Source organism: Lissotriton helveticus, chromosome 3_2 (genome assembly GCF_964261635.1).
Source record: "Lissotriton helveticus chromosome 3_2, aLisHel1.1, whole genome shotgun sequence".
NCBI classification, from domain to species: Eukaryota; Metazoa; Chordata; class Amphibia; order Caudata; family Salamandridae; genus Lissotriton; species Lissotriton helveticus.
The window spans coordinates 499855533-499879665 of NC_136062.1; the positions used below are offsets into that span (position 1 = coordinate 499855533).

The 24133-nt window shown below is 49.2% G+C and overlaps 1 protein-coding gene across 1 annotated transcript in view; it reads left to right on the forward strand.

Annotated features, from left to right (window-relative positions):
• LOC144826180 (uncharacterized) overlaps positions 1 to 24133 on the forward strand; it is a 215762-nt gene that overhangs the window by 175844 nt on the left and 15785 nt on the right. The window contains exon 7 of the mRNA XM_078684574.1: positions 19681 to 19760. Coding sequence (XP_078540700.1) covers positions 19681 to 19760 — 80 coding nt within the window. The remainder of the gene's footprint in view (positions 1 to 19680; positions 19761 to 24133) is intronic.

The following is a 24133-nucleotide window of genomic DNA, read 5'->3' on the forward strand; positions in this document are numbered from 1 at the left end:
TGGCAGAGGAAGCAGACCGCTGGGAAGGGACCAGAGGTTCTGTAGAGTCATTGGTGAGTGATTCCAACAGTAGTGGGTCAGGGATCTTCCAGCCCAGCGTGGTGGAAGAGGCTCAGTGTAGCCCAGCTAGGTCCCAGTATAGTGAGAAGGGTGTAGGGGCTGACTGCCTGGCTCAGTGGAGCAGGAGTCAGTGGGTGGCTGAGAGCCCCCAGAGGCCCGAAGCCCTGTCTCAGAGCCTGGGTGGTTTCTTGAGGGAACACCAGGTTGGGGACCTAGGCTGTCCTGTTAGCCCATTTGAGGAGGATCTCCTAGTGAGTAGAGGACCTGGAGCGTCTGTAACCAGAGCTCCTGTGGTTCTAGAGGCTGGCAGTACCGCTCCGGTAAGGAGGGTACAGGAGTCCAGCGTGAGGAGTGGTTGGGGGATGAGTTTCCCAGTGGATGCACCAGTGGACCAGAGACTAGCCAGTTGGGCTAGATCTTCTTGGAGGGACCCGGGTGGCACCACTTCTGGTCTGGGGGATCGTCCCGCACTGTCAGGTGGACAGAGGGCGGGAGATCTGCGCCAGACGGACAGTCACACAACAGATGTGTCAGTTGTTAACCTCAGGGGGATTGCGTGTGAATCCCCAGAAGTCCTGGAGTGCCAGGCAATTGTTCCACCAAAGGTTTTAGACCGGAGGTTGGATGGCCAGGTTCAGGATCATCCTTAACAAAAGAGGGAGAGGGAGAGGAAGATGTGGATTCTGTCTCCCCTAGTAATTATCATAAACAAAAGGAATCCACAGGGTGGAAGGTGGTTGCTACCACAATGGTGGGGAGCAACCTGGGTTGTTAGAATACCCCTCACACACCAACAGGCCCCTTGGTGTCATGCTTCATCAAAACCTCTACGGAATGCGGCGTGCTACGACTTCACGGCTACGCAGGAGCACTTTTAGGTGAACTATGTGTTTGGTGTGTGTGGGTGAAACAATGTGAGTGGTGAGGTGAAGGTGAAAAAATTAAAAAATACCTGGCACGTGAGTACAGAAAAATTTATTAAGTCTCCGGCTGGTATTATTAAAAGAGTGCTGTGATGGTTGTGGTCTACTAATTAGGGTAACCCAACCATGTCAGTGCGTCGACATGTTTCGGAGTTTGAAGAACTCCTTCTTCAGGACGAGGATATGCACTACTTATCCCCACCTTACTCACATGTGTGTAGATATAAAAGTGTGCTCTACAAAAAAGATATGGTGAAAATGTACCTATCTATGTTTAAAATAAGGTCCGTTGCGCCCAATTGGCGATTCAAGACACCTGAAAACAGAAAAGTCAAATCAAAAACAAGAAATAAGAAATTACATGTCTATTTACTTTTTGCTGTGTGAAATACACAGGGGTTAACAAGGAACAAAAGTGAAGGTCCAGGAACCCTGAAAAAAGGAAAAAACGAAAAAACGAATAACACTATAAACAAGACACACAATCAGGCATAATATCTGGTGGGACCACTGAGGGAAAAAGGTCCTCATACAGATGCATTGCTTACTTATGAAAAGAGGTTTACATGGCCTCATGAGCCACAGCGTGTAGGAGGGGTCCGTTCTACCACTGAGGATGAGATCGATAGACTTTTGGCGCAGGATAATCCCTTTGAGGGTCTGAGCACCGACAACCCTGCCCCCACAGTAGGAGATTGGGATGAATTAACGAATGTGCGGAAGGTACAGATAAGAGCTGCCCTACATGGTCTACTCATGAGGGAGTATTTAAGGAACAAACTAGCCCCTCAGGGCTTACTAGTGAAAAATGAACCTTTCATATTCCAAGACGATTTGGCCTTCAAAAAAGCATGGTCGTTAATCTCCTGGCACTGTACCAGAGACTGGCTGGTACTGATAGTTCAGACGGCGAGTAAAAAATCCCAAGAACTAAAGATTGAGATACAGAGATTGGAAGTCCAGCTTAAAAGTTATATCCAACCGGCTGATTTAAAGAAGGGTTTGGAGGAACTCAACAAACAAATGTCTGAGTTCGAAGCCACTTTAAAACAGAGCAAATTTAACAAATTTAAAAAGGATAAAGACCGCTTTACAGCAGAGTGGGCTTACCCCTACACTAAAGCAGATTATGTGGCTAGTGGCAATACTAGTGATGCTGACAGCATCAATTCAGATGGGAGTGCTTCCAGTAACAACTCTGGGGGTTTTAGGAACAAAAGACAACAAAGGGGCGGATATCGGCAACAGAGAAACCAGTATCCACGCCAAAGAGGATGGCGAGGTTTCCAAGGACCACCCATGTTCAACCCATTTCAGGGTCCTTTCCAATTTCCACAATACCAGTATGGCCCACCACCAATGGGCCCAATGTACCCACAATGGGGGGAAGATCAACCAATCGTTCAACAACAAAATCCTCAATCTTTTTTATCATGGGGCCCAGGATCCAACAGGGGACGGAACAAACGAGGAAACAATGTCACTTGGCAACCAGTGACAGAATCAGACCCCAGAATGCACACCAGGAGCATGACAGCGGGTCAAGCCTCCACCAGCAAGAGAGGAACTTAGTCATAAACATATCCCCGTGGCCACTAACTGAAATACAAGAAAAAGTATTGAATAAAGGCCTTGGCTACGTACCTACGAATAAGCCTGACATTTTCCTTTTACATAAGGAGGTCCAGGATTTTATTAGGACCATCAAACTGAAGGCCTTTTTTCACAATCAAGCACCCAGAGTCGAAATATCCGACACGGGTTTAAAACCCAAGTCTTCGTTTACCCCACAGGATAACCAACTTCCAGTTGAAGTCTTAGCTTTTGAGAAAGCTGTCATGTCAGAGCTAGGCAAAGTGGAAACAGACTCTAGGGTTTTTCAAAACATGAGCAGAGCAGAGAACCAAGCTGTGAGAGAATTATCACAAAACAAACTGATCATTATAAAACCCGCGGACAAGGGCGGGGCCGTTGTGATACAGACAGCAACGGCGTATGATCTAGAATGCAGGAGACTCCTCGAAGACAGAAGGAACTATCAAGTTCTGGAAGAGGACCCAACAGAGTCCATACGAATCAGAGTGGGCGCAATGACTGAAGAAGCTCTAAGCCATGATTGGCTAACGAAAAAAGAGGCCCTTTTCTTGACACAAAAAAACCCACGAATACCGTATTTTTATACGATACCCAAAGTTCATAAAAATCTTGAAAACCCCCCTGGTCGCCCCATCGTGTCTGGTATTTCATCAATATTGGAACCACTCTCTAGGTTCGCAGATGCCTTCTTGAGACCATTGGTACAGGCCACTGATACATATCTCAAGGATACCAAAGCCATACTCCAACTACTGAAAGACCATCCTTTTGACCCTTCCTCCCAGATCTTACTGAGCCTCGATGTGGAGAGCTTGTACACCAGTCTCCCACACGATGAAACCCTCAACATCATTGAGGAAGTTCTGTATAGTAAACAATGGCTTTACCACACCCCAAGAGGCGTAGTAATGGAGTGCATCTCAATGGCCCTAACCCGAAACTTCTTTGAGTATGAGGGTACCCTCTATTTACAACGCCATGGGACCAGCATGGGGAGCACCTTTGCTCCTAGTTTGGCTGGTCTCTACGTACACCATCTAGAGACCACCAAAATTCTGCACCAAGACAACCCGTTCAGGAGTAAAATCCTATCCTGGAAACGTTATATTGATGACGTGTTGGTTGTGTGGGAAGGTAACAACGAGTCAGTCATGGATTTCATGGAATGGATCAATACCCAAAATGAGTTTTTAAAGTTCACTCATCAAATGTCCAATGAATCTATGGTTTTCCTAGACCTGAATATATATCATGAAGCTGGTCTCCTGAAAACAGAGACGCACTTCAAACCAACGGCAAGGAACTGCCTCCTCAGGTTCGATAGCTTTCATCCGCGTCACCTAAGAGAGAACCTACCATATGGGCAGTTCCTTCGCCTACGGCGAAATTGCAGCGATGTGGGGAAGTACAAAATCCAGGCTCTGGACCTGAGTAAGAAATTACAACAGAGAAAATACCCAGACAAGATCATAACCCGAGCAATGAAAAGAGCCAGGAACAATAATCGTGATGCTCTACTGGATGACAACCCACCAAAAGAGGAATCTGGCAGACCAGTCTGTGTCACGACCTACAATCCTGTGTCAAACCAGGTATCCAAACTAATAAACAAACATTGGCGCATCCTGACTAGTGTAAATCTGGATTTGGAAAAACCCATCTTTGCCCATAGAAGGGGGAGAAACCTGAAGGACATTCTGGTCCACACTAGACCAAAAACCGATGCAGTACATCAGACAAGGCTGAAAGGACTACACGGGCATTATCCATGTGGGAACTGTAACAACTGCCATTTGACCACGAAAAGTCTGACTTTAGAATTCAAGAATGGCGAAAAATGGGAACAACGAGCAGTCACAAATTGCAATAGCCGCAACGTGGTGTATCTCATCACGTGCCCTTGTGGCAAGGAGTATGTAGGAATGACCACACGTGCTGTGAAAACGAGAATTAACGAACACAAGAGCAATGTAAGGTGCAAAAAACAGACAACAAAAATGGCATCTCATTTTCTTGAAGCACAGCACTGTGTGAACGACATACATTGGACTGTTATTGAGCAGTTACCATCAGAAAGGGGCTTATTTGAAAAAGAACAGAGATGGGTGTTTCGTCTGGGCTCAGACGTGACAGGGTTGAACGACTCCATTCCATGGAGCCAAATACGCTAAGAAACCCATGAGATCTGTCCTTATACGCCTACTAACGACCAGGCGGTATCTACTTGAATGAGTCTAAACTCATCACTCAGGTGACCGTGCTGCATAAACTACATTTTCATGGAACAGCTGCACCGACAACTCAAATGGGGGGTTTTGTGATCAGAGCCTATGTAGCCGAAGTGTCAACCTTCTGAAACATGCTTCCCCTTATGTATATACATATAGTTTCCTCTTTACATGTATATATGTATTTATTCTTACATTCTTTGACTCATGTCAATACCCTGATCATTCACATTTCCCATTAATCACTGTAGCGATAAACTCGATCTGTGTACTGACAGTAGTCTTTTCCTACTAGTCTCCCACGATTAGGATCTGTTTGTTCACTTTTTTCAAACAATTCCAACAGATCAAGTCCTGTAGTTATCGCTGATAACATCCTCAGTACACCGAGACGCGAGCGTCTTTCCTCTGCGCATGCCCATCAAGCGTCTTTCTTCTGCGCATGCCCATCAGGCGAGCAGCGAGGATACACTACCGCGCATGCGCGGCCGGCCTCTACCACTCAGGCGCGCATGCGTGATCGTGTGGGAACACATCCGGAATGCGCGCAGAAGCGACAAAGAGCGCACTAGCATTATACTTTTATGGGCAGGTTCCGCTTTCAATCAGCGGCCAATTGAGTCTTTTTAGACTATAAATAACCCTCCCTGTAACTCTGAATTCACTCGTCGGAGCCGCGTGAAGAGGGAGGAAGTCAGGAAGCCCTGAAAGTAACCGTGAGTGTGAATGAGTGTATGGATGTGGTGTGTACTATTTTCAACAAAAACGAGGGTTCACATCATATTGATTCATTTCCTTGAATACCTCATAGGTTGCCTCACCTGGTAGAACGGACCCCTCCTACACGCTGTGGCTCATGAGGCCATGTAAACCTCTTTTCATAAGTAAGCAATGCATCTGTATGAGGACCTTTTTCCCTCAGTGGTCCCACCAGATATTATGCCTGATTGTGTGTCTTGTTTATAGTGTTATTCGTTTTTTCGTTTTTTCCTTTTTTCAGGGTTCCTGGACCTTCACTTTTGTTCCTTGTTAACCCCTGTGTATTTCACACAGCAAGACATGTAATTTCTTGTTTTTGATTTGACTTTTCTGTTTTCAGGTGTCTTGAATCGCCAATTGGGCGCAACGGACCTTATTTTAAACATAGATAGGTACATTTTCACCATATCTTTTTTGTAGAGCACACTTTTATATCTACACACATGTGAGTAAGGTGGGGATAAGTAGTGCATATCCTCGTCCTGAAGAAGGAGTTCTTCAAACTCCGAAACATGTCGACGCACTGACATGGTTGGGTTACCCTAATTAGTAGACCACAACCATCACAGCACTCTTTTAATAATACCAGCCGGAGACTTAATAAATTTTTCTGTACTCACGTGCCAGGTATTTTTTAATTTTTTCACCTTCACCTCACCACTCACATTGTTTCACCCACACACACCAAACACATAGTTCACCTAAAAGTGCTCCTGCGTAGCCGTGAAGTCGTAGCACGCCGCATTCCGTAGAGGTTTTGCGAAGACCCCGATGATGAAGCATGACACCAAGGGGCCTGTTGGTGTGTGAGGGGTATTCTAACAACCCAGGTTGCTCCCCACCATTGTGGTAGCAACCACCTTCCACCCTGTGGAATCCTTTTGTTTATGACAGGTTCAGGATCAGCCTGATCTGAAGGGTAGGACGACTGTAATCAGTGTCCTGACCGGTTCTTCTTCCAGAGGAACTTCTCCAGTTGGGAGAGGGCAGACCTCTGGAAGGGGGTGCAGAGGGTGGGAGAGCCCACCTCTGACCCCGGTGCAACCTGAGGGGTTAAACCCTGGGTTGGAATGGCGTTCTAGGTGTCCCCCTCGCACGGGGAGGAGGAACCCTAAAAGAAGAGGTAAGGGGAGGAGAGCCTTCCCTGAGACTCCTGGTCCACCTGAGGTTGTAGACCCTAGGCTGGAGAACCAGTGGCAGTCTAGCCCTGTCTGGCAGACGGGAAGAGTGGAGAGTGGCTACTATGGGCCTGGGGTTACTACCCCCCACTTTGTGAGTAGGCAGGAACCAGTGGCACCTGGGTGGCCTAGGGCCTGGTCCTGGCTGCAAACAGCTGAGGAGTACCAGTGGGGTAGCCCAGCTGGTCCTTACGGTAGCTTTAGAAGGAACCCTAGGGGTTCACCGTGGCATAGAACAGGAGGGTGTCCCGGCAGTGGCGGGCCTGCGTCCGTGTTCTATCGCCCCAAGCAGGGAAGTCCATCACGGTGGTGATTGTTCTCCCCTGCGTTTTGGCTGGAAGGGGGTTGTGTTGGACTTGGCCCGCAGGGCAGGTTCACCCCGAATCTTTTTGCCTTTATTTGTGACCCTGTGTAGTGATTTTTGGGTCTTGGCGCACTTTTTCCCTGTGTCCCAGAGTGAAAGTGCGTGCGTGTAGTATGGCTGGCCTGCCCTCCCATAGGAATGCATGGGGAATGTGTGTGCCCTGGTAGTTCCTGATGTGTGGGGAGTGCAGGCTCGAGTTTAGTATGTATGAACTCGTGAGAGTGAATGCTGCGCAATGGTATGTGCGGCTTGTATGTGTCTAGAAGGGAAGTGTTACTTCTGGACATTGAGATATGTGTGCATGTGCTGTGAGGGTGATGGAGCGTGATTGGCTGGAGCTGGCTGGCATGCCAGGCTCCAGGAAGTCTGGATGGGTCTGCCCGGTGGTGAGTGGGAGATTAGCATGAGTGATGTGTGGGAGGAGTGTACCTGTGTCCTGGATGGGCTGGGTTTTCCCCACACAATGCTGGCTCCGCCCCCCTGTGGTGTGTCTAACGACCCTAGCCTCCCCAGTGAATGAAAGGGGTGATTGGGCCATCAAGGGTACTCCCAAGCCAGCTGCAACTGGTTTCCCCCCACCCTGCACCTCCTAACAAAGGAATTCGCTGTATAAAAATGGGGCTGTGTCCCCACAGAGGTTGTTCTACTTTTGGATCCTTGCCAGAGGGGGCTGTTGCTGCTGCTGGGGCCAAGAGGACCGCCACTTGGCTTGTCTCCCTGCCTGGAGACCCAGTGTGCTGGCTCTGGCCCTGCCCTGCCCCTCTGCCTGCCTCCAGTCCCTGCTGGAGCTTTTGATTTTGGCTTAGAGTGCCTGGAGGCGCTCTTATTTGATTTATAGCGCTAGGCGCGCTTTCCTGATGCCCCAGCGCTCAATAGCGCTTTGCTTCTATTTTTAGCGCTAGGCGCGCTTTCTGTGGCCCCTAAGCGCTTGGGAGCGCGCTGTATGCAGCCGGTGCCTACCCGGCATCTGCCCGCCTGATTTCGCCGATTTGCGGCGCATCGCGAGTGCCTACCTCGCTTTATATTTTATTTAAGGCCGGTGCCACCCGGCATTGCCCCGTACTTGGATTTTGGAAATTACCACGAGGGAGCCCACTCCTCGGGTACTTAGAGCCCGCCTGCCTGCCTAGTACGAGCCGCCGCGCTGCCCGCGGCGACCCGGAAGTCCCGCCTCCTGACCTCCAGGGCCGCGCTGCCATTGGCGGCCCCAGAGGAAGTCAGGCGGATTACAGCAGGACGGCGCCAGGCCAAAGGAGCAGGAAGCGGCCGGCACGTCTTCCCGAGGCTCCCGATTGAGAGGAGAGCCCCGGAGTGGCAGAGGAGCCGTCCCGCCAGCAGAACAGCCGGTGAGTGCCTGGAGAAGGGAGAGGGGCGTCGGGACACATTGTCGGTGTCCGCCCCTCCCCCGTAGCGCGACCTCACGCCCGTGAATATTTAGAGCCCGAGAGGCTCTGGGGCACATTTGTTTGTGAGCCATAGAGGCTCCACCCGCCCGCATTGGTTCTTGCGAGCCCCGAGAGGCTCAGGGCACTTTTCTGTTGTCGAGCCCAAGGAGCTCGAGGGGGCAGTTGATCTGAGAGCCTGAGAGAAGGCTCCCGCCCCAGCCCACATTGTCTTTGAGCCCTGAGAGGCTCAGGCGACCCCATTTTGTTTTAGAGCCCTGCGAGAGGCTCACAGCCCACATTTGTTTAGAGCCTAGAGAGGCTCTTTGGGTGCCATGTGTGTTTAGAGCCCAGAGGAGGCTCCAGGGGGGCATTTCCTTTTGCCCACCAGTGTGCTTGAGCCCACAAGGCTCCATCGTGTTGCCCCATCTTCACCCAGCTGCCCAGCACTTTGTGGGCAACTGCCACGTTTAGGACCCTGACACTTGGGACACAGGGCGTCCTAGCCCCAACAAGGCCAGAGGGCCTAGGGACAGTCACAGGTGGTGACTTACGTGAGTTTGGCGCAATTGTACTTTCTATACACCTCTGAATGGGTAGTTTATTCATCATGTGTTCTCTTGTGCTGCACCTCTGAATGTGTTTTTATGCGTCATGTGCTTTGCTTTTACACCGCTGAATGTAGGTTCTGCATCATGTGTTTCCTTCCCCTGCACCTCTGAATGTGTTTTTATGCGTCATGTGCCTTTACACCTCTGAATGAATGTTATGCATTGCATCATGTGTTTTCCTCTTACACCCCTACAGGTATTGTAATACATAGGTGGTTGTTTTCTCCCTAGTACAGGTGGTGCTAGTGAGGTCCTGTTACCAGTGATTACTGGTTGTGTGCTCTATTTTTATATTGTGTGCTACACTGATTTTTCTTTCTACAAGTGCTAAGTTCTAAAAGTGCTGATACCCCTGACAGTGGTCCAAGTGGCCCTGTCCTGTGCAATATCCCTTGTAAATTCCGCCCGTGCCTGTTGGCACAGTGTAACAAGATGTGTGTTTTATCTGATGTATATTTATTATAATACAAAGGCTATTTTTACATAACCTTGTGTGGAGTTTCCTTTGTGGTGGGCCTTTGGTTGTTGTTGCTGGGGTGCGTGCGCAAATACTTAGCCTACATCGCCTCCAAGTTTAGCCTTGCTGCTCGCGCCACGTTACCTAGAGGGTGAGTAGGGGTTATCTTGGCGTGTAACTCCCTTGCCCTGACTTGGGTGTGGTGGTCTCTGACTGACTTTGGCGAAAGCCCTGGCCAGCCGGGGATCCCATTTCCAACAGGAACACATACCTTACAGGGTGCCAGAGGCACGGGCAGGATTTACAAGGGACAATATACAGGACAGGGCCATGGGACCACTGCCAGGGATATGCACATGATGGAGTCGGCATTTAGAACATATACCAACTGGGAGTTTCCTCGAACTAGGACTAGAACACATAATCACCAGGAGCTTAGCATTAGAATACGTCACGCCCCGGGGTTTCATAGGACTAGCACTAGAACTCACTCTAACCAGTATCAACACACATGAAGCAAGGTTATACAGGAGGGAAGGAATGGCACGGCACATAACACCACAGACGTACCTGTAGGAAGGAAACACAGAATAACTCTTAAGGAGTACAGTTACATTTAGCTAGTACTTTCAACAGGCCAACGGACCTTCCGGGGCTAGGACGCCCAGAGTCTCAATGTTCAGGACAGGCTGTAAGCAGCCCAGCGCACACCTACACGTAGCAGCTGCCCACGAAGTGCTGGGCAGCTGAGGGGCCAGGATGGGGCCAACACGTGGGAGCCTCACAGACTCGGAACAGTGGACTAGGGTGGAGCCTCTCAGGCTCAGGAGGAAAGCGCCAAATGGGGGAGCCTCTCTGGGCTCGAGAAGCCAGGGCCACGTGGGAGCCATCTCGGGGCTCGAGGACAAAATGGTGGGCGGAGCCTTCCCGGCTCATAGGGACAGGGGCCAAAGGTGGAGCCTCTCGGGGCTCGAGGACCATGGTGGAGCCTCTCGGGGCTCATGCAGCAGGATGGGGGGTTTTGGAGCCTCTCAGGGGCGAAGACACAGATGGAGCTCCCTCGATAAGAGTTACAACAACGGGGCAAGCGAGGTAGGCACTCGCTGGGGGCTCGGGCCCCCTCCCACGAACGGGGCACATGCCGGGTGGGCTCCGGCTGGTAGAGGATAGCGCTCTCAGCGCTGGAAACACGCATGAGCGCCCCAAGGCGCTAGGACAGCCAAGAAGCGCTCCGCAGCACTAGAAGTGTGAAGGAAGCGCCCCGAGGCGCGAGGACAGCAGGAAAGCGCTCCCAGGCGCTAGGACCACAGAAAGCAGGGTCCATGGGAAGTCCAGGAATTCAGGGGGAGCACAGCAGTTCCCAGAAGGGGAAGAGGGCCAACAGCAGTTCAGGAGCAGGGCAGGGCCCAGGGAGGCCAGCCAACCCTGAGCCCACGCAGCAGCACGCCCCTGGCAGGGTTCCAGTCAGGACAAGCAGGAAAAGAGAGAGAGAAGAGGGCACACCCTCCTTTTATACATGAGACCCCTTTGTCTAAAAAGGGGCAGGCAGGATGAGAACCAGCTAGAACTGGTTATCAGGAATTTCTTCTTACTGGCCAGGTTAGGACACCAGACGCACCCCAGGTGGGTGGAGCCAGCATTGTGGGAGGACAGCCCAGACCCATACAGGATACAGGCACAGCCCCTCCCTCACTTCAGCCAATCACGCGCCAGCATACTTACTGCACACACACACCGATGTCTAGAAGTGGCACTTCTCTTCTAGACACACACAAGCCGCATACATCATCTTGAAGCATTCAATCACACGAATCCATACATACCAGACTCGGGCCTGTACTCCCCACGCCCCAGGAACTATCGGGGACACACACATGCCCCATGCATTCCTATGGGAGGGCAGGCTTCTCTCATGTACACGCACTCAGAGCGGGAATCCCCATTCCCAGGTCACATATAACAAGCCAAACTTCAGGGGTGGACCTGCCAGAAGGGCCCGGTCCAACAATTATCATAAGACATAAAGTGATCGAAGGAGCCTCGATAAAATTACAGAGGAGATTGATAAATGTCTTAAACGTTGGGGCAACATCTCACTAACAATATATGAGAGAGTGAACTTGGTTAAAATGTCGATTCTGCCAAAGGCAACCTATATTTTCAGTTTATCCGTTATTTCGACAGGAAAGCATGGGACAAACTTCCAAGTAATATCAGTCAGTCAGTCAAAATATCTTTATTCGATTTAGTTAAAAATCATACAAAGAGATAAAAACATTTCAGACGTTAAAAAATATGTACAAAACAATTATTTACAAATCATTTACAACAAACAAATCAGAGTATACGTTGGGTTGATAAAAAATAATTCATTTAGTAAAACACCAGGGTCCCTCATCTTGATTTGCACTATTTACAGCGGTCATTAAATTAATGAATATGTTTCTTAATTCTGGTCGCAGCTACCAAGAAATTGGCCATGCAAAAAGTGGTACGTGGGTTAGACAATAATTGTAGGTAGAGTAGGGCTGGTCTCACCTGAGTGAAACCTGCCTCCTTCAATACTGGTACCAAATATTTTTTCCTTGGTTCTAAATAAAAACCACAAAATATGACAAAGTGCATTGAATCTTGAGTAGAGAAATTATCACAATTACAAGGAGGGGCTAGTTCAGGTTTTTCCCATGTTTTAAAATTCCCCAAATAAAAATGTAATAAATTGAACCTGAACTTAGTTAAAAGGAACCTATGGAAAGGAATAGTTACGAAACCAAGGTAAGGTGCTAATGCAGGTGAATTAACAAGTAGATAGTGTCGCCTTACAGCTGGCTTCGCTAATTCCCTTTCCTCTCGACATGCTCTTGCTCTCTCCATAAAAAGCCTTTTGACAATATTGATATCTTGTGTCCTAATATCTTTGGGGGAGGTGAAGAGCTCTGGTCGTCCTATATCTGCGAATGCCTTCATCAGATAGGCCAGCCAGGGAATCCTTTTAAAGTGATCTAGGGCCAGAACATCAACCATGATCTTGTGGTTGAGTGGCAGATCTTCTTTAAGCCAGGTCTTTAACCAGAAGATCAGGGGTGCCATGTTAAGTCCATCGGTGAGAAAGTCTAAACCCACCTCCATATGGATGGAATAAGTCGGTGTAGACTGAGGGACAGATAGTAGTGTCCGTATGAATCTATTCTCAGCTTTCTGGATGGCTCCAGATTTACATAACCCCAAAGGGGGGAGCCATATGAGGCCAGGGCAACTGGTTTACTTTTGTAAATTTTTAGAAGCGCTTCCATGGGCCTGGCGCCTAACCTGCCCGCAAAGCCCATAATGGCTGCTGACGACCTAATCACCGCCAGCCTCTTTGCCCTCACTTGGGGTCCCCAAGATCCCTTCTGATCAAAAATGACCCCCAAGTAGGGAAAAGTTACGACTCTAGAGACAATTTCACCCTTGCACTCAAATGTATTAGTTTTTCTCTTGCCACTTTGTCTCCCCACGACCATAGTATGTGATTTGTTGGTGTTAATTTTTAAATCTAACTGGTCCATAAATGTTCCAAAAGCGTTGAGTAGGCGTTGAAGGCAGACGCCAGTGCGTGCTATCAGCACGGCGTCGTCCGCGTACAGGAGCGCAGGTATCTTAACAGCTCCTGCACGCGGAACGTCTCCCTCGACCTCCTCCAAATAAGCACCTAGTCCATTAATGTAGATGGTAACAAGCAGGGGGGCTAAGATGCAGCCCTGCCTAACCCCCCGCATGGACTTAAAGGGGGATGTGCACCTACCTTCGTTGGTAACCGGCACCGTGGCATAAAGCTCTTGGTGCAAAGACGCCATGAATTTGACCAAGGCCTCGTCTATCCCCATCTTTAGCAGGATCAGCCATAACTTAGACCTGTTGACCAGATCGAAGGCCGAGGAGAGGTCCATAAATGCCAAAAACAAGGACCCCTCCTTGGCCACCGTATATTTAGCGATCAACAGGTGTAAGTTAGAGCACTGCTCAATCGTTCCCTTCTTCTGTCTGAACCCATACTGGATCTCCGCCAACCCTCCGCAGCTCTCCACATTATCCCTTAATTTAGACAAAAGGACTCTACCCAAGATCTTTACTGTAGAGTCCAAAAGGGATATGGGCCTGTAACACCCAGGGTCGTCCCGCTGGCCCTTCTTGAAAATGGGGACGATGTTAGAGATGGCCCAGGAGGAGGGTGTGGGGTTGCCATTAACGGCAGAGAAGACATTGGCCAGAACCCCCGCCCATAACTTGGGAGAGTGTATGAAAAAATCAACCGGCACCCCATCAGGACCCGGTGCCTTGTGTTTGGTTGTAGCAAGGATAGCTTTCTCCACCTCTGAGCTATTAAAAAGGATTTGAGTAGCGTCCAGGGTCACCAAAGGTACTACGGGGCCTGCATCATTGTTGTCCCCATAAACATTTTTGAAGTGATCCAACCATTTATTGTCTGGGATGACGCAGTCCATGGCCTCATTTTTTTGGTCAGAGAAAAAAGGTTGGTTAACGGTTTCCCAGAATTTCCGGCTATCCTTCAGGACGGCTGCGGAAAGGAGGCTCTCCCACGCTTCCTGTTTGATGTTTTCTTGTCTGGTTTTTATAGCTAATTTGTAATCTTTCCTCAATCTGACTATTTCATCCATTATCCTAGGTGTTTTCTTTAGGGCAGACATTAGGGACCTATGTGCACTTGAGCAGACAGCATCAAACCAACGATGCTTAGGTGGTGCTCCTTTCTTGGGTTTAACTAAAAGAACCTGCGACACCTGCTCACATATTGATTCATAAGCTCCTATGATTTCTCTGTCCTGGGCATGTAGATCTAAACACACTGCCACCTGTGCCTCAATTTTCGGTAGAACTTCCGCATAGAAGTTCTCCGGGATCACCTTGGCTCACTTGAGTTTTCTGCCCTGGTCAGAAGTGCGCAAAGCACACTTCGACCTGGCTGGCCTAGGGGTTGGCCCCATAAAGTCTCCCCAGGATACCTCAAGAAGAACTGGGTTATGATCACTACAATGAGACGAGGCTGTACAATAAGAAGTGACCCTATTTAAAATGCCCGGTGTAACAAAAATGTAATCAATTATGGTGCCAGGATTAGTGCCTGTAAAGGTAGCTGTTCTTGGACCTCCCTCTGGTTCATATAAAATAAAATTAGCCAGAAAGTCTTCCAATTCTTCTCCTCGTGTGGTGTGTTCAAAGTGGGGACCTTCTGGTCCTTCACCCCCTTCCCTATGGCTTATACCACACATTAGCTGACAGGGGTGGATGTTAAAATCGCCCAACAATATGTACTCTGCATCGAAATATGTATTCTGACTGAGTAATGTTAAAACAGTATCTAAACTTGCGACGTTGTTCTCGCTATTGTCCCTGTTACAGGAATTATAAAAAATTATATAAAGAGTCCTCCTAGAAGGGCTTATTTCCCTTTCTACAATCAACATATTAGGTGATGCAGTATTAATCAATCTAAGAGAACCCTTCAAGTCTAGGGAGATTAAGGTTAACAGACCCCCCTTAGCTCTGCCCGCACAACTAGGGATGGCTGCTTTGGCGAAGCTGGTAAACCCATCCAGCCAGAAACTAGCAGATGGATCCCAGGTTTCCTGGAGGGCAATAATATTGTGTCCTGAGACTAAACTTATCCATCCCTTGTCATCACGTTTAGAGTTGAGTCCTGCCACATTCCAGCTTAATATCTTGCATGCATCACTTGTTCTATTCCCGACCTCTTCTGACTCGCTAATGGGGTCACCCGTTAGTCAGTCTAATTCCTCCAACCCTGACAGGGGAGCAAAGCTGTTAGCAATGGCCAAAGCGGGACCCTCATGAGCATACTGTTGGGCACAGGGTTGGCTACTCAAAGGAATATTTGGCAGCCTCGGGGGACACGGGGGTATATGTAATTTGGGCATACCCTCACTCGGGGATGTGCGCCATCCCCCCCTTCTAAACCCGGGGCCGATAGTATGCAACGTTCGCCCTGGTGGTGGGTAAAAAAAGCCCAAAGGGACTGGTCTTAATCTATCCGTTAGAGATATATCAGAACCATCCCAAAAGAGCCTATCCACTAGGTCAGCCCTGCTAAAGTTGACAACCACGCAGTCCCCTTGGGTAGATTTCCGGTGTTTGCCTATCCAGCCCACCCTCCTAGAAAATATAATTTCATCAGAGATGTTCATGCCACAACATTTATCTGTGCATCATTTTTTAGATTTGTCCATAAGATCCCAGGATGATTCAACCTCCCCTTCCCTTAGAGGAGGGACCCCAACAAATACAGCAACCAAAGGGGACGCTTCAGGTGGCAAATTAAGCTTATATTTGCTGTAAGAGTACCTTGCAGGGTCGGGGGAACAGGGTGTAGGTCGTGTACGAGGCTGCCCCTCTGGCAACAAGGGCCGCACCTCCAAAGCTGGGGGTAAAGTGGGTAGAGTGTTAATGGCCCCTCCACTAATCAGGTGAGGTGAGCCCGGGCAAGGTGCCTGCACCTGCTCCGGCTCCACCGTCCCCACCTCCATCCTCTGAACCTCCCCCTTGTTACACTTTGAATTAGCATTGAAGACCTTGTTAGATTTGGTGTTAGCTATGAGTCTGTCAATTAATGTACATTTCTTAAGCAGGCCTTCCAAGCAGGTGGTCAAAGTGTCCACAATGTCCTTTGCTATCCCAACTAATAGAGGTTCAATTCTGGAAACAAAAAGCTCCTCCAGTTTGTTACCCAATAAGTCATTTGTTATGTTTAACAAACATGGACTTGCCACGTTGTTATCCCGTGCATCCTTGATTATGGATGTGATAGACTGCTGGCTCAGTTCAGGTAGACATACTGGGTGGGGTTGGTTGGGAGCCTCGACTGTGGAGCATATAGATGGAAGGGTGGCAATAGTCACAGTGGGATAGAGTGGCGCCGGGGGGGTGCATGACACAGGTGGATTGCCCGGTGCTACAGGGGAAGGTATAACAGTGGATGATGGGGAGATAGCTGTCAGCCCTAGCTCAAGTTCGGCGTTGGCAATTTCCTTAGATAGTTCTCCCACCACTGATGTTAGGTAGGTCATGATTGATTTGGAATGTCTTGGGACCTTGGCCTTCTTCCCACTCTCCTCCATATTTGTAGCCTTCTTTCTCTTACCCATTGTTAGTAGCAGTTGTCAGAGGGGTGGCCCAGCCCGGCCTCCTTCGGCCCCGGACGGCCACAGACGGCCCCGCCCTTATCCCGGGCTTCTCCCGGCGCGTGCCCGCGCGCGTCCCGCGGGACGGGGTACTGGCGCTGCCTTTATGCGCCTCCTGGCGCTGGTGAGGGCGTACTGAAGTGGGAGGGGCCCCGGCGGAGCCAAGCCCGGCCGGGAGCCTGGCGGAGCAAAGCCCGGCCCTCTGCTGTTGGTGCTGCGGCGCTTCGGGAGCTGCGCCCGTTCCAAGTAATATAAATAGCTTCATATGGTGCTCGCAAGGAACGCGATTGGCATGGAAAAAGCTAAAAAAGAAACAGAAGAGAGGCAGATTAGGTCTCCCTGATCTCAAGCTGTAGTGTTGGTGTTTCCTACCCAGGATGTGCAGGCCTTTCTTGATTGGGCTTCCAGGAGGCCCACAGCCAGGCGGGTGACTGCAGGAGCTGCTGAGAGGTGTGTGCGGGGCAAATTTGGTGCTCAAAGGAACTTTAAAAAGGTTAGGCTAAAATAACTAAATACTACATCAAGACTCTGGCATGCGGCAAGGAACGTATTGGGCATTCCACATTATGGACAACTAGCACCAATCTGGGACTCCCCAGGAGCACCTGTGGTCCTGAGAGATTATCGTGGGTATCCCTGAAAGTGAGAAGCTACAGTGAGATGGTATCAACTGGCAGAGGAAGAGAAACTACTGAAATGGGAGAAAGCTTTATGAACAAACTAATGGAACCCTCACTCATGGTGCTTGAAGCAAAAATGGATTCAAGAAACCTCCCTGGAAGCAGAGGAGGCCTTCAAAACCCGTCACCCAGGAAAAAGGCGGCGGCATTTTGGTGTTCAGGATTTCTGGAACCAGGAGATACAAAATGCCTGGCTCCATATGAAATTTGGGATGCAGTATGGCAGGTATATACACCATATATAAATTGGTTAAATCTGCATTACTCAGGAGAAATCATTTCTTCACCAGCCACAGAATTGACTGGTCCCAAAGAAGAATTGTCAAGTTCCGATAAAGGAAAGTATAAGAAGTGCTGTCAGGCATACGCAGACAACATCCATGTGTGTGAGTTTCCCAGGTTTAAGAAATTTCTGGAACGAAATAGGTACGATCATGCAGGTGTAGTATCAGCAAGAGATGAAGGCGAGAGGGCCCCTTATTGTTTTTTCATCACGGATGAACTTGATAATACACGTGTCAGCAGATCCCACGAATGGCTGCTGTGTTATCTGCTACTTTTGGCCAGAGTTGAGGTTTGTAAGAAATTGATCCTCTTTATAACTCCAACTTTAAAGGAATGGTTAGCCAGAGTCCTGTCCTATTCCAGCTTGGATGAAACATGAATTGCAAATCTTAGGGTACTATGTTGGACACATTTCGATGAGTGTGTAAATCAGGATTTGGTCTTATGATTACACCAATACTCCCAGACGGTTGTACATTGTGCTTGGCTTAGTCTGCGCTCCACCTGCGTCACACGTGATATACTCAGACAAGAATACATACCATGTCTTGCATAGGCCAGCATACTCTGACTTATAAGACCGTGTCTGAGAGAGAAGCAGTGATCAGCCAGAGAGGGAGGGAAGCGCACAGTACAGAGAGTGAGGGAAGCGCACAGTACAGAGAGTGAGTGAGGGAAAACACAGTACAGAGAGTGAGTGAGGGAAAGCACAGTACAGAGAGTGAGTGAGGGAAAGCACAGTACAGAGAGTGAGTGAGGGAAAACACAGTACAGAGAGTGAGTGAGGGAAAGCACAGTACAGAGAGTGAGTGAGGGAAAGCACAGTACAGAGAGTGAGTGAGGGAAAGCACAGTACAGAGAGTGAGTGAGGGAAAGCACAGTACAGAGAGTGAGTGAGGGAAGCGCACAGTACAGAGAGTGAGGGAGGGAAAGCACAGTACAGAGAGTGAGTGAGGGAAAGCACAGTACAGAGAGTGAGTGAGGGAAGCGCACAGTACAGAGAGTGAGTGAGGGAAAGCACAGTACAGAGAGTGAGTGAGGGAAGCGCACAGTACAGAGAGTGAGTGAGGGAAAGCACAGTACAGAGAGTGAGTGAGGGAAAGCACAGTACAGAGAGTGAGTGAGGGAAAGCACAGTACAGAGAGTGAGTGAGGGAAAGCACAGTACAGAGAGTGAGTGATGGAAGCGCACAGTACAGAGAGTGAGTGAGGGAAAGCACAGTACAGAGAGTGAGTGAGGGAAAGCACAGTACAGAGAGTGAGTGAGGGAAGCGCACAGTACAGAGAGTGAGTGAGGGAAAGCACAGTACAGAGAGTGAGTGAGGGAAAGCACAGTACAGAGAGTGAGTGAGGGAAGCGCACAGTACAGAGAGTGAGTGAGGGAAGCGCACAGTACAGAGAGTGAGTGAGGGAAAGTACAATACAGAGAGTGAGTGAGGGAAAGCACAGTACAGAGAGTGAGTGAGGGAAGCGCACAGTACAGAGAGTGAGTGAGGGAAAGCACAGTACAGAGAGTGAGTGAGGGAAGCGCACAGTACAGAGAGTGAGTGAGGGAAAGCACAGTACAGAGAGTGAGTGAGGGAAAGCACAGTACAGAGAGTGAGTGAGGGAAGCGAACAGTACAGAGAGTGAGTGAGGGAAGCGCACAGTACAGAGAGTGAGGGAGGGAAAGCACTCATCAAACAGAGATACATATTTGTAGACCACAGAGACAAATTCAGTCTGTAGGTTTTAGGGTCCTTCTCAGTGAGTGAACCCCCTGCCTCCCTTCCAAACCACAGTTGAGAAAGGGTTCAAGTATAATCCTTACGACTACAAGATATCTAAGTCAAGGCTTCGTTCCTAGTGAGGAATTTGTCCTCCACTCTGTATTCTTGAAATGTCTTACACTCCTATTTGTTTTTATCAGTTAACATTCTTGGTTTGGTTTGTATATCACAATTATGCTGCTTCTCTTTTGAGGAAAGATAAAGAGCCAGATTCGATGTTCAGTGGAAGGCGTGGCGTGCCCGGCGGAGGGCGCAGCACAGAGTCCATCTTGGGTGAGTTGTGAATACTCAAGAGTGTGGAATGACATACTTGGTTTTAGACAGAAAGGTCATGTTAAAGTACTTTTCAGTTCTGTAGTTCTATCAGGATGTAGGCATCAGAACATTCCACGCTTGTAATACACAGAGTCACAATGAAGGCGTTCCTCTGCCTGGAGCCTCAGGTGGGGTAGATATAAACCTGTGATTGCCAAAGTCTTGCCCATTCGGTCACCAACAGCTCCTGCTGTTGCTTACTAACAGTTACAGCGGAGCCGTTCACCCGGGTAACCACCGCACCTGGTGTCGTTAACAGTAACAGAAGAGCTCTACACCCAGGTAACCATAGTACCCGGTGTCGTTAACATTTACAGCAGAGCCGTACACCCGGGTAACCATAGTACCATTGTCGTTAACAGTAACACCAGAGCTGTACACCCGGGTAACCATAGTACCCGGTGTCGTTAACAGTTACAGCAGAGCTGTACACCCGGGTAACCATAGTACCCGGTGTCGTTAACAGTTACAGCAGAGCTGTACACCCGGGTAACCATATTACCCGGTGTCGTTAACAGTTACAGCAGAGCTGTACACCCGGGTAACCATAGTACCCGGTGTCGTTAACAGTTACAGCGGAGCTGTACACCCGGGTAACCATAGTACCCGGTGTCGTTAACAGTTACAGCGGAGCTGTACACCCGGGTAACCATAGTACCCGGTGTCGTTAACAGTTACAGCGGAGCTGTACACCCGGGTAACCATAGTACCCGGTGTCGTTAACAGTTACAGCGGAGCTGTACACCCGGGTAACCATAGTACCCGGTGTCGTTAACAGTTACAGCCGAGCCGTACACCCAGGTAACGATAGTACCCGGTGTCGTTAACAGTAACAGCAGAGCTGTACACCGGGTAACAATAGTACCCGGTGTCGTTAACAGTAACAGCAGAGCTGTACACCCGGGTAACCATAGCACCCGGTATCGTTAACAGTTACACCAAAGTAACCACACCTCTCAAAGTCACTAACAGTTACAGCAGGGCCAGACACCCAAGTAACCACACCTCTGACAGTCACTAACAGTTAAGGCAGGGCCGTACACCCAGGTAACCACAGCACTCAAAGCCAATAACAGTTACAGCAGGGCCGTACACCCAGGTGGCTGCAGCAAGCAGTGTCATTAACAGCTGCAGCAGGACCATTCACCCAGGTAGCCACAGCATCTGGTGTAACAAATACTTATAGTAGGGCCTTAGGCTCAGGTAAGGAAATAATCCACTGTCACTAACAGTTACAGCGGGCCGTCGTTGGAGCAATGTAGGGAAAGGCTCTGCCCCCAAATCTTGAAGCTCGGACACGAGGAATGGACAGCAGCGCCTTATCATTGGATCTTAATGTGCGATAGGGACAGTAGAAGTGTAGTTTGTCTTTAAGATACAATGGTGACCAAATCTTAAAGACAATTCGCCCCCTGACGGGAAGCTAGTGAAGGAAACGGAGAGTAGGGGCAGAAGGAAAGCCTGCCAAGGAGATTACAGACTAACTGAGCAGCCGTATTTTGCACCACTTGCAATTTGGTGAGAAGGATGTCATTAGCTGCCGTCGACAAAGCGCACTCCTCTGGTGATGTTAACTGTACAGGATTTGAAGGGACCCAGAGTAATAATTTGAGACCGATCTTCTAAGAAATCAGCCAACCACCGTAGGGCAGTATCTCTGACAGCAATCTCATGCAGTCTGCTAATGAGTATTACACTAATAGTTACAGCAGGGTCATACACCCAGGTGACTGCTTCCCCCAGTGTCACTAACAGTTATAGCAGGGCCGTACACTCAGGTAACCTCAGCACACAGTGTCATTAAAAGTTAGAGCAGAGCCATACACGCACATAACCGCAGCACCCAGTGCCGCTAACTCTGTGCAGCTGACATACACAGTGCACGTGCCAAAGGCAAGCTTGTCTGCATCTGGACTGCACCCAGCACCAGGAACCCTGGCTCTCCTGCTACTCACAGATACACAATCGCAGAACTCCGAGCCCTGAACCTCAGTCTTCGCAACTACCACTGCTGCTGCTCCTCTCCATGATCAACGGCCTCTCCATGATCAACGGTATGACCTTTTTCCTGCTGTCACCCTCTCTTCTCTTGCAAAAATGGTGCACTAGTGAGGAGCCCACAGACCGAGCCACATTCAAGACTTCCCTCAACCAATACCACCAACTCCTAAAAGAGACGAAAAGAACACCCTTGCTGACTGCACAGGAGCTAGTGCTGACCACGGCAAAGAACTCTTCAACATCGTCAGAGAGTTCTCCGACCCCTCAGCCACTGAAAACACCATTTCTCCCTCCCAGGAACTCGGTGACACCTTAGCAGACTTCTTCCACGACAAGATCTTCACCATCTAAAAAGACTTCAAACCCTAGCCCACCCCCTCTGACTTCCTCAGCCAACCAGCACCCACAGATGCAAAACCCTGATGTACTGCTCACCCTATGGAACCAGCTAGTCACACTAAACAACACAGCTATCATGAACTTCATCCACTCTGAAGCACCCACGGACTCCTGTTCCCACCACTTGTTCAACCTCAGAAGCAAGATGCTCAGCAACCAGCTCACCACCATTCTCAACACATCCATCACCACGGCCTCCTTCTCCAAAGAATGGAAACACGCTGAAGTGAAACCCCTTCTCAAAAAAACGCACATGGACCCCAGCAAACTCAAGAATTACCATCCCATCTCTCTGCTTCCCTTTCCTGCCAAGATCCTCGAGAAGGCCATCAACCACCAAGTCAAGGAACACGTGGAGTACGACAATCTTCTGGACACATCGTAATCCAAATTCCGCACCAACCACAGCACGAAAACCGCTTTGATTGTTGCCACAGGCGACATTAGAACCCTCCTTGACTGAGGAAAAACAGCGGCCTTGATCCTCCTCAACCTCTCAGGAGCATTTGACACTGTATCCAACAATCCAACACACCCTCATCAGGGGGCGTCGCCACATTGGAATCCAAGGAGATGGCCTCAAATGCATCAACTTCTTCCTCACCGGAAGAACCAGGAGAATCTGCCTACCTCCTTTTTTCTCGGAACCTAAGAATATCATATGTGGCCTCCCTCAAGGCTCATCCCTCGGCCCTACATGGTTCAACACCTACACGATGCCCTTGGTCAAAATTGTCAGAACCCATGAACTAAACATCATATCCTATGCCGATGACACCCAGCTGATGGAGAAGGAAGTACCTAGAGGTGGATAAGCAAGAACTGAGAGTAGCGCAGAGTAAATACAAGGAGCTTATCTTAGAGTGCAAAGCTAATTTTTACGCTAACTCTATCTCACAAGCATCTAATGGTACTAAAGTACTCTTCAAGATTGTCTCTGCCCCAACCTGCTTGGGCAACAAGGTGGTGGCTTCGCAGAAATTGTGCGATGAGATTGCCTCCCACTTTACGGATAAAGTTGCCAAAATCGTTGGAACCTTTTTGGCTAACGATACCGTTGCTCAGGATAATTCTATACAGGCGGCGGAAGGGGATTTGGGACAGTTAATCACCCTGGATAGCTTTCAGATTTTTTCAGATCTCACTTTTAACACCTTGGCACATGGGGTATCCTCAGGATCTCCCTCTGACCCCCTACCCCATAAAGTCTGGTAGACCTACGGTCAAACGGCCTTCCCCTGGTTACGGCAGATATGTAATCAGTCCCTAGAAGAAGGTACCATTCCTGGGAGATGGAAGCAGGCGGTGGTGACACCCTGATTAAGAAGCCCTCTCTGGATCCGAAAAATCCTGCAAGGTTTAGAACGATCTCTCTTCTTCCTTTTCCAATTAAAATCTTGGAAAAGGCTGTAAGCAGGATTTTATCCTGCTTTTTGGAGGAGAATCAATTGCTGGATTGGGACCAGTTCGGGTTCTGGCCGGGTCACGGGACTGAGTCAGCTTTGACCACCATGATAGATAACCTGCGTATGCTGGCCGACAACGGGAGTGCCACTGTTTTAGTGCTTCTCGATATGTCGGCCGCACTCGACACAGTGAGCCACTCAATTTTATTAGAAAGACTGGAGAAAATTGGGGTGAAGGGACGGGCTTTGCAGTAGCTGCGGTCCTATCTGGCGGGAGACAGCAGGTGGTAACCCTGGCACCATTCTCATCCTGCAAATCCCCGATAGTTTATGGGGTACCGCTGGGCTCTGCTATTAGCCCCTTTCTCTTTAATATTTATCTGCAGCTTTTGTTTCCCATCATTAAATCGTTCGGGGTTGACTTGGTCAACTATGCGGACGATACGCAACTGGCGTTTTCCATGGAAGGGAAACAGGCAGTTTCCATGGATACGTTTCAAGAGTGTATGCGACAGACTGCAGGAT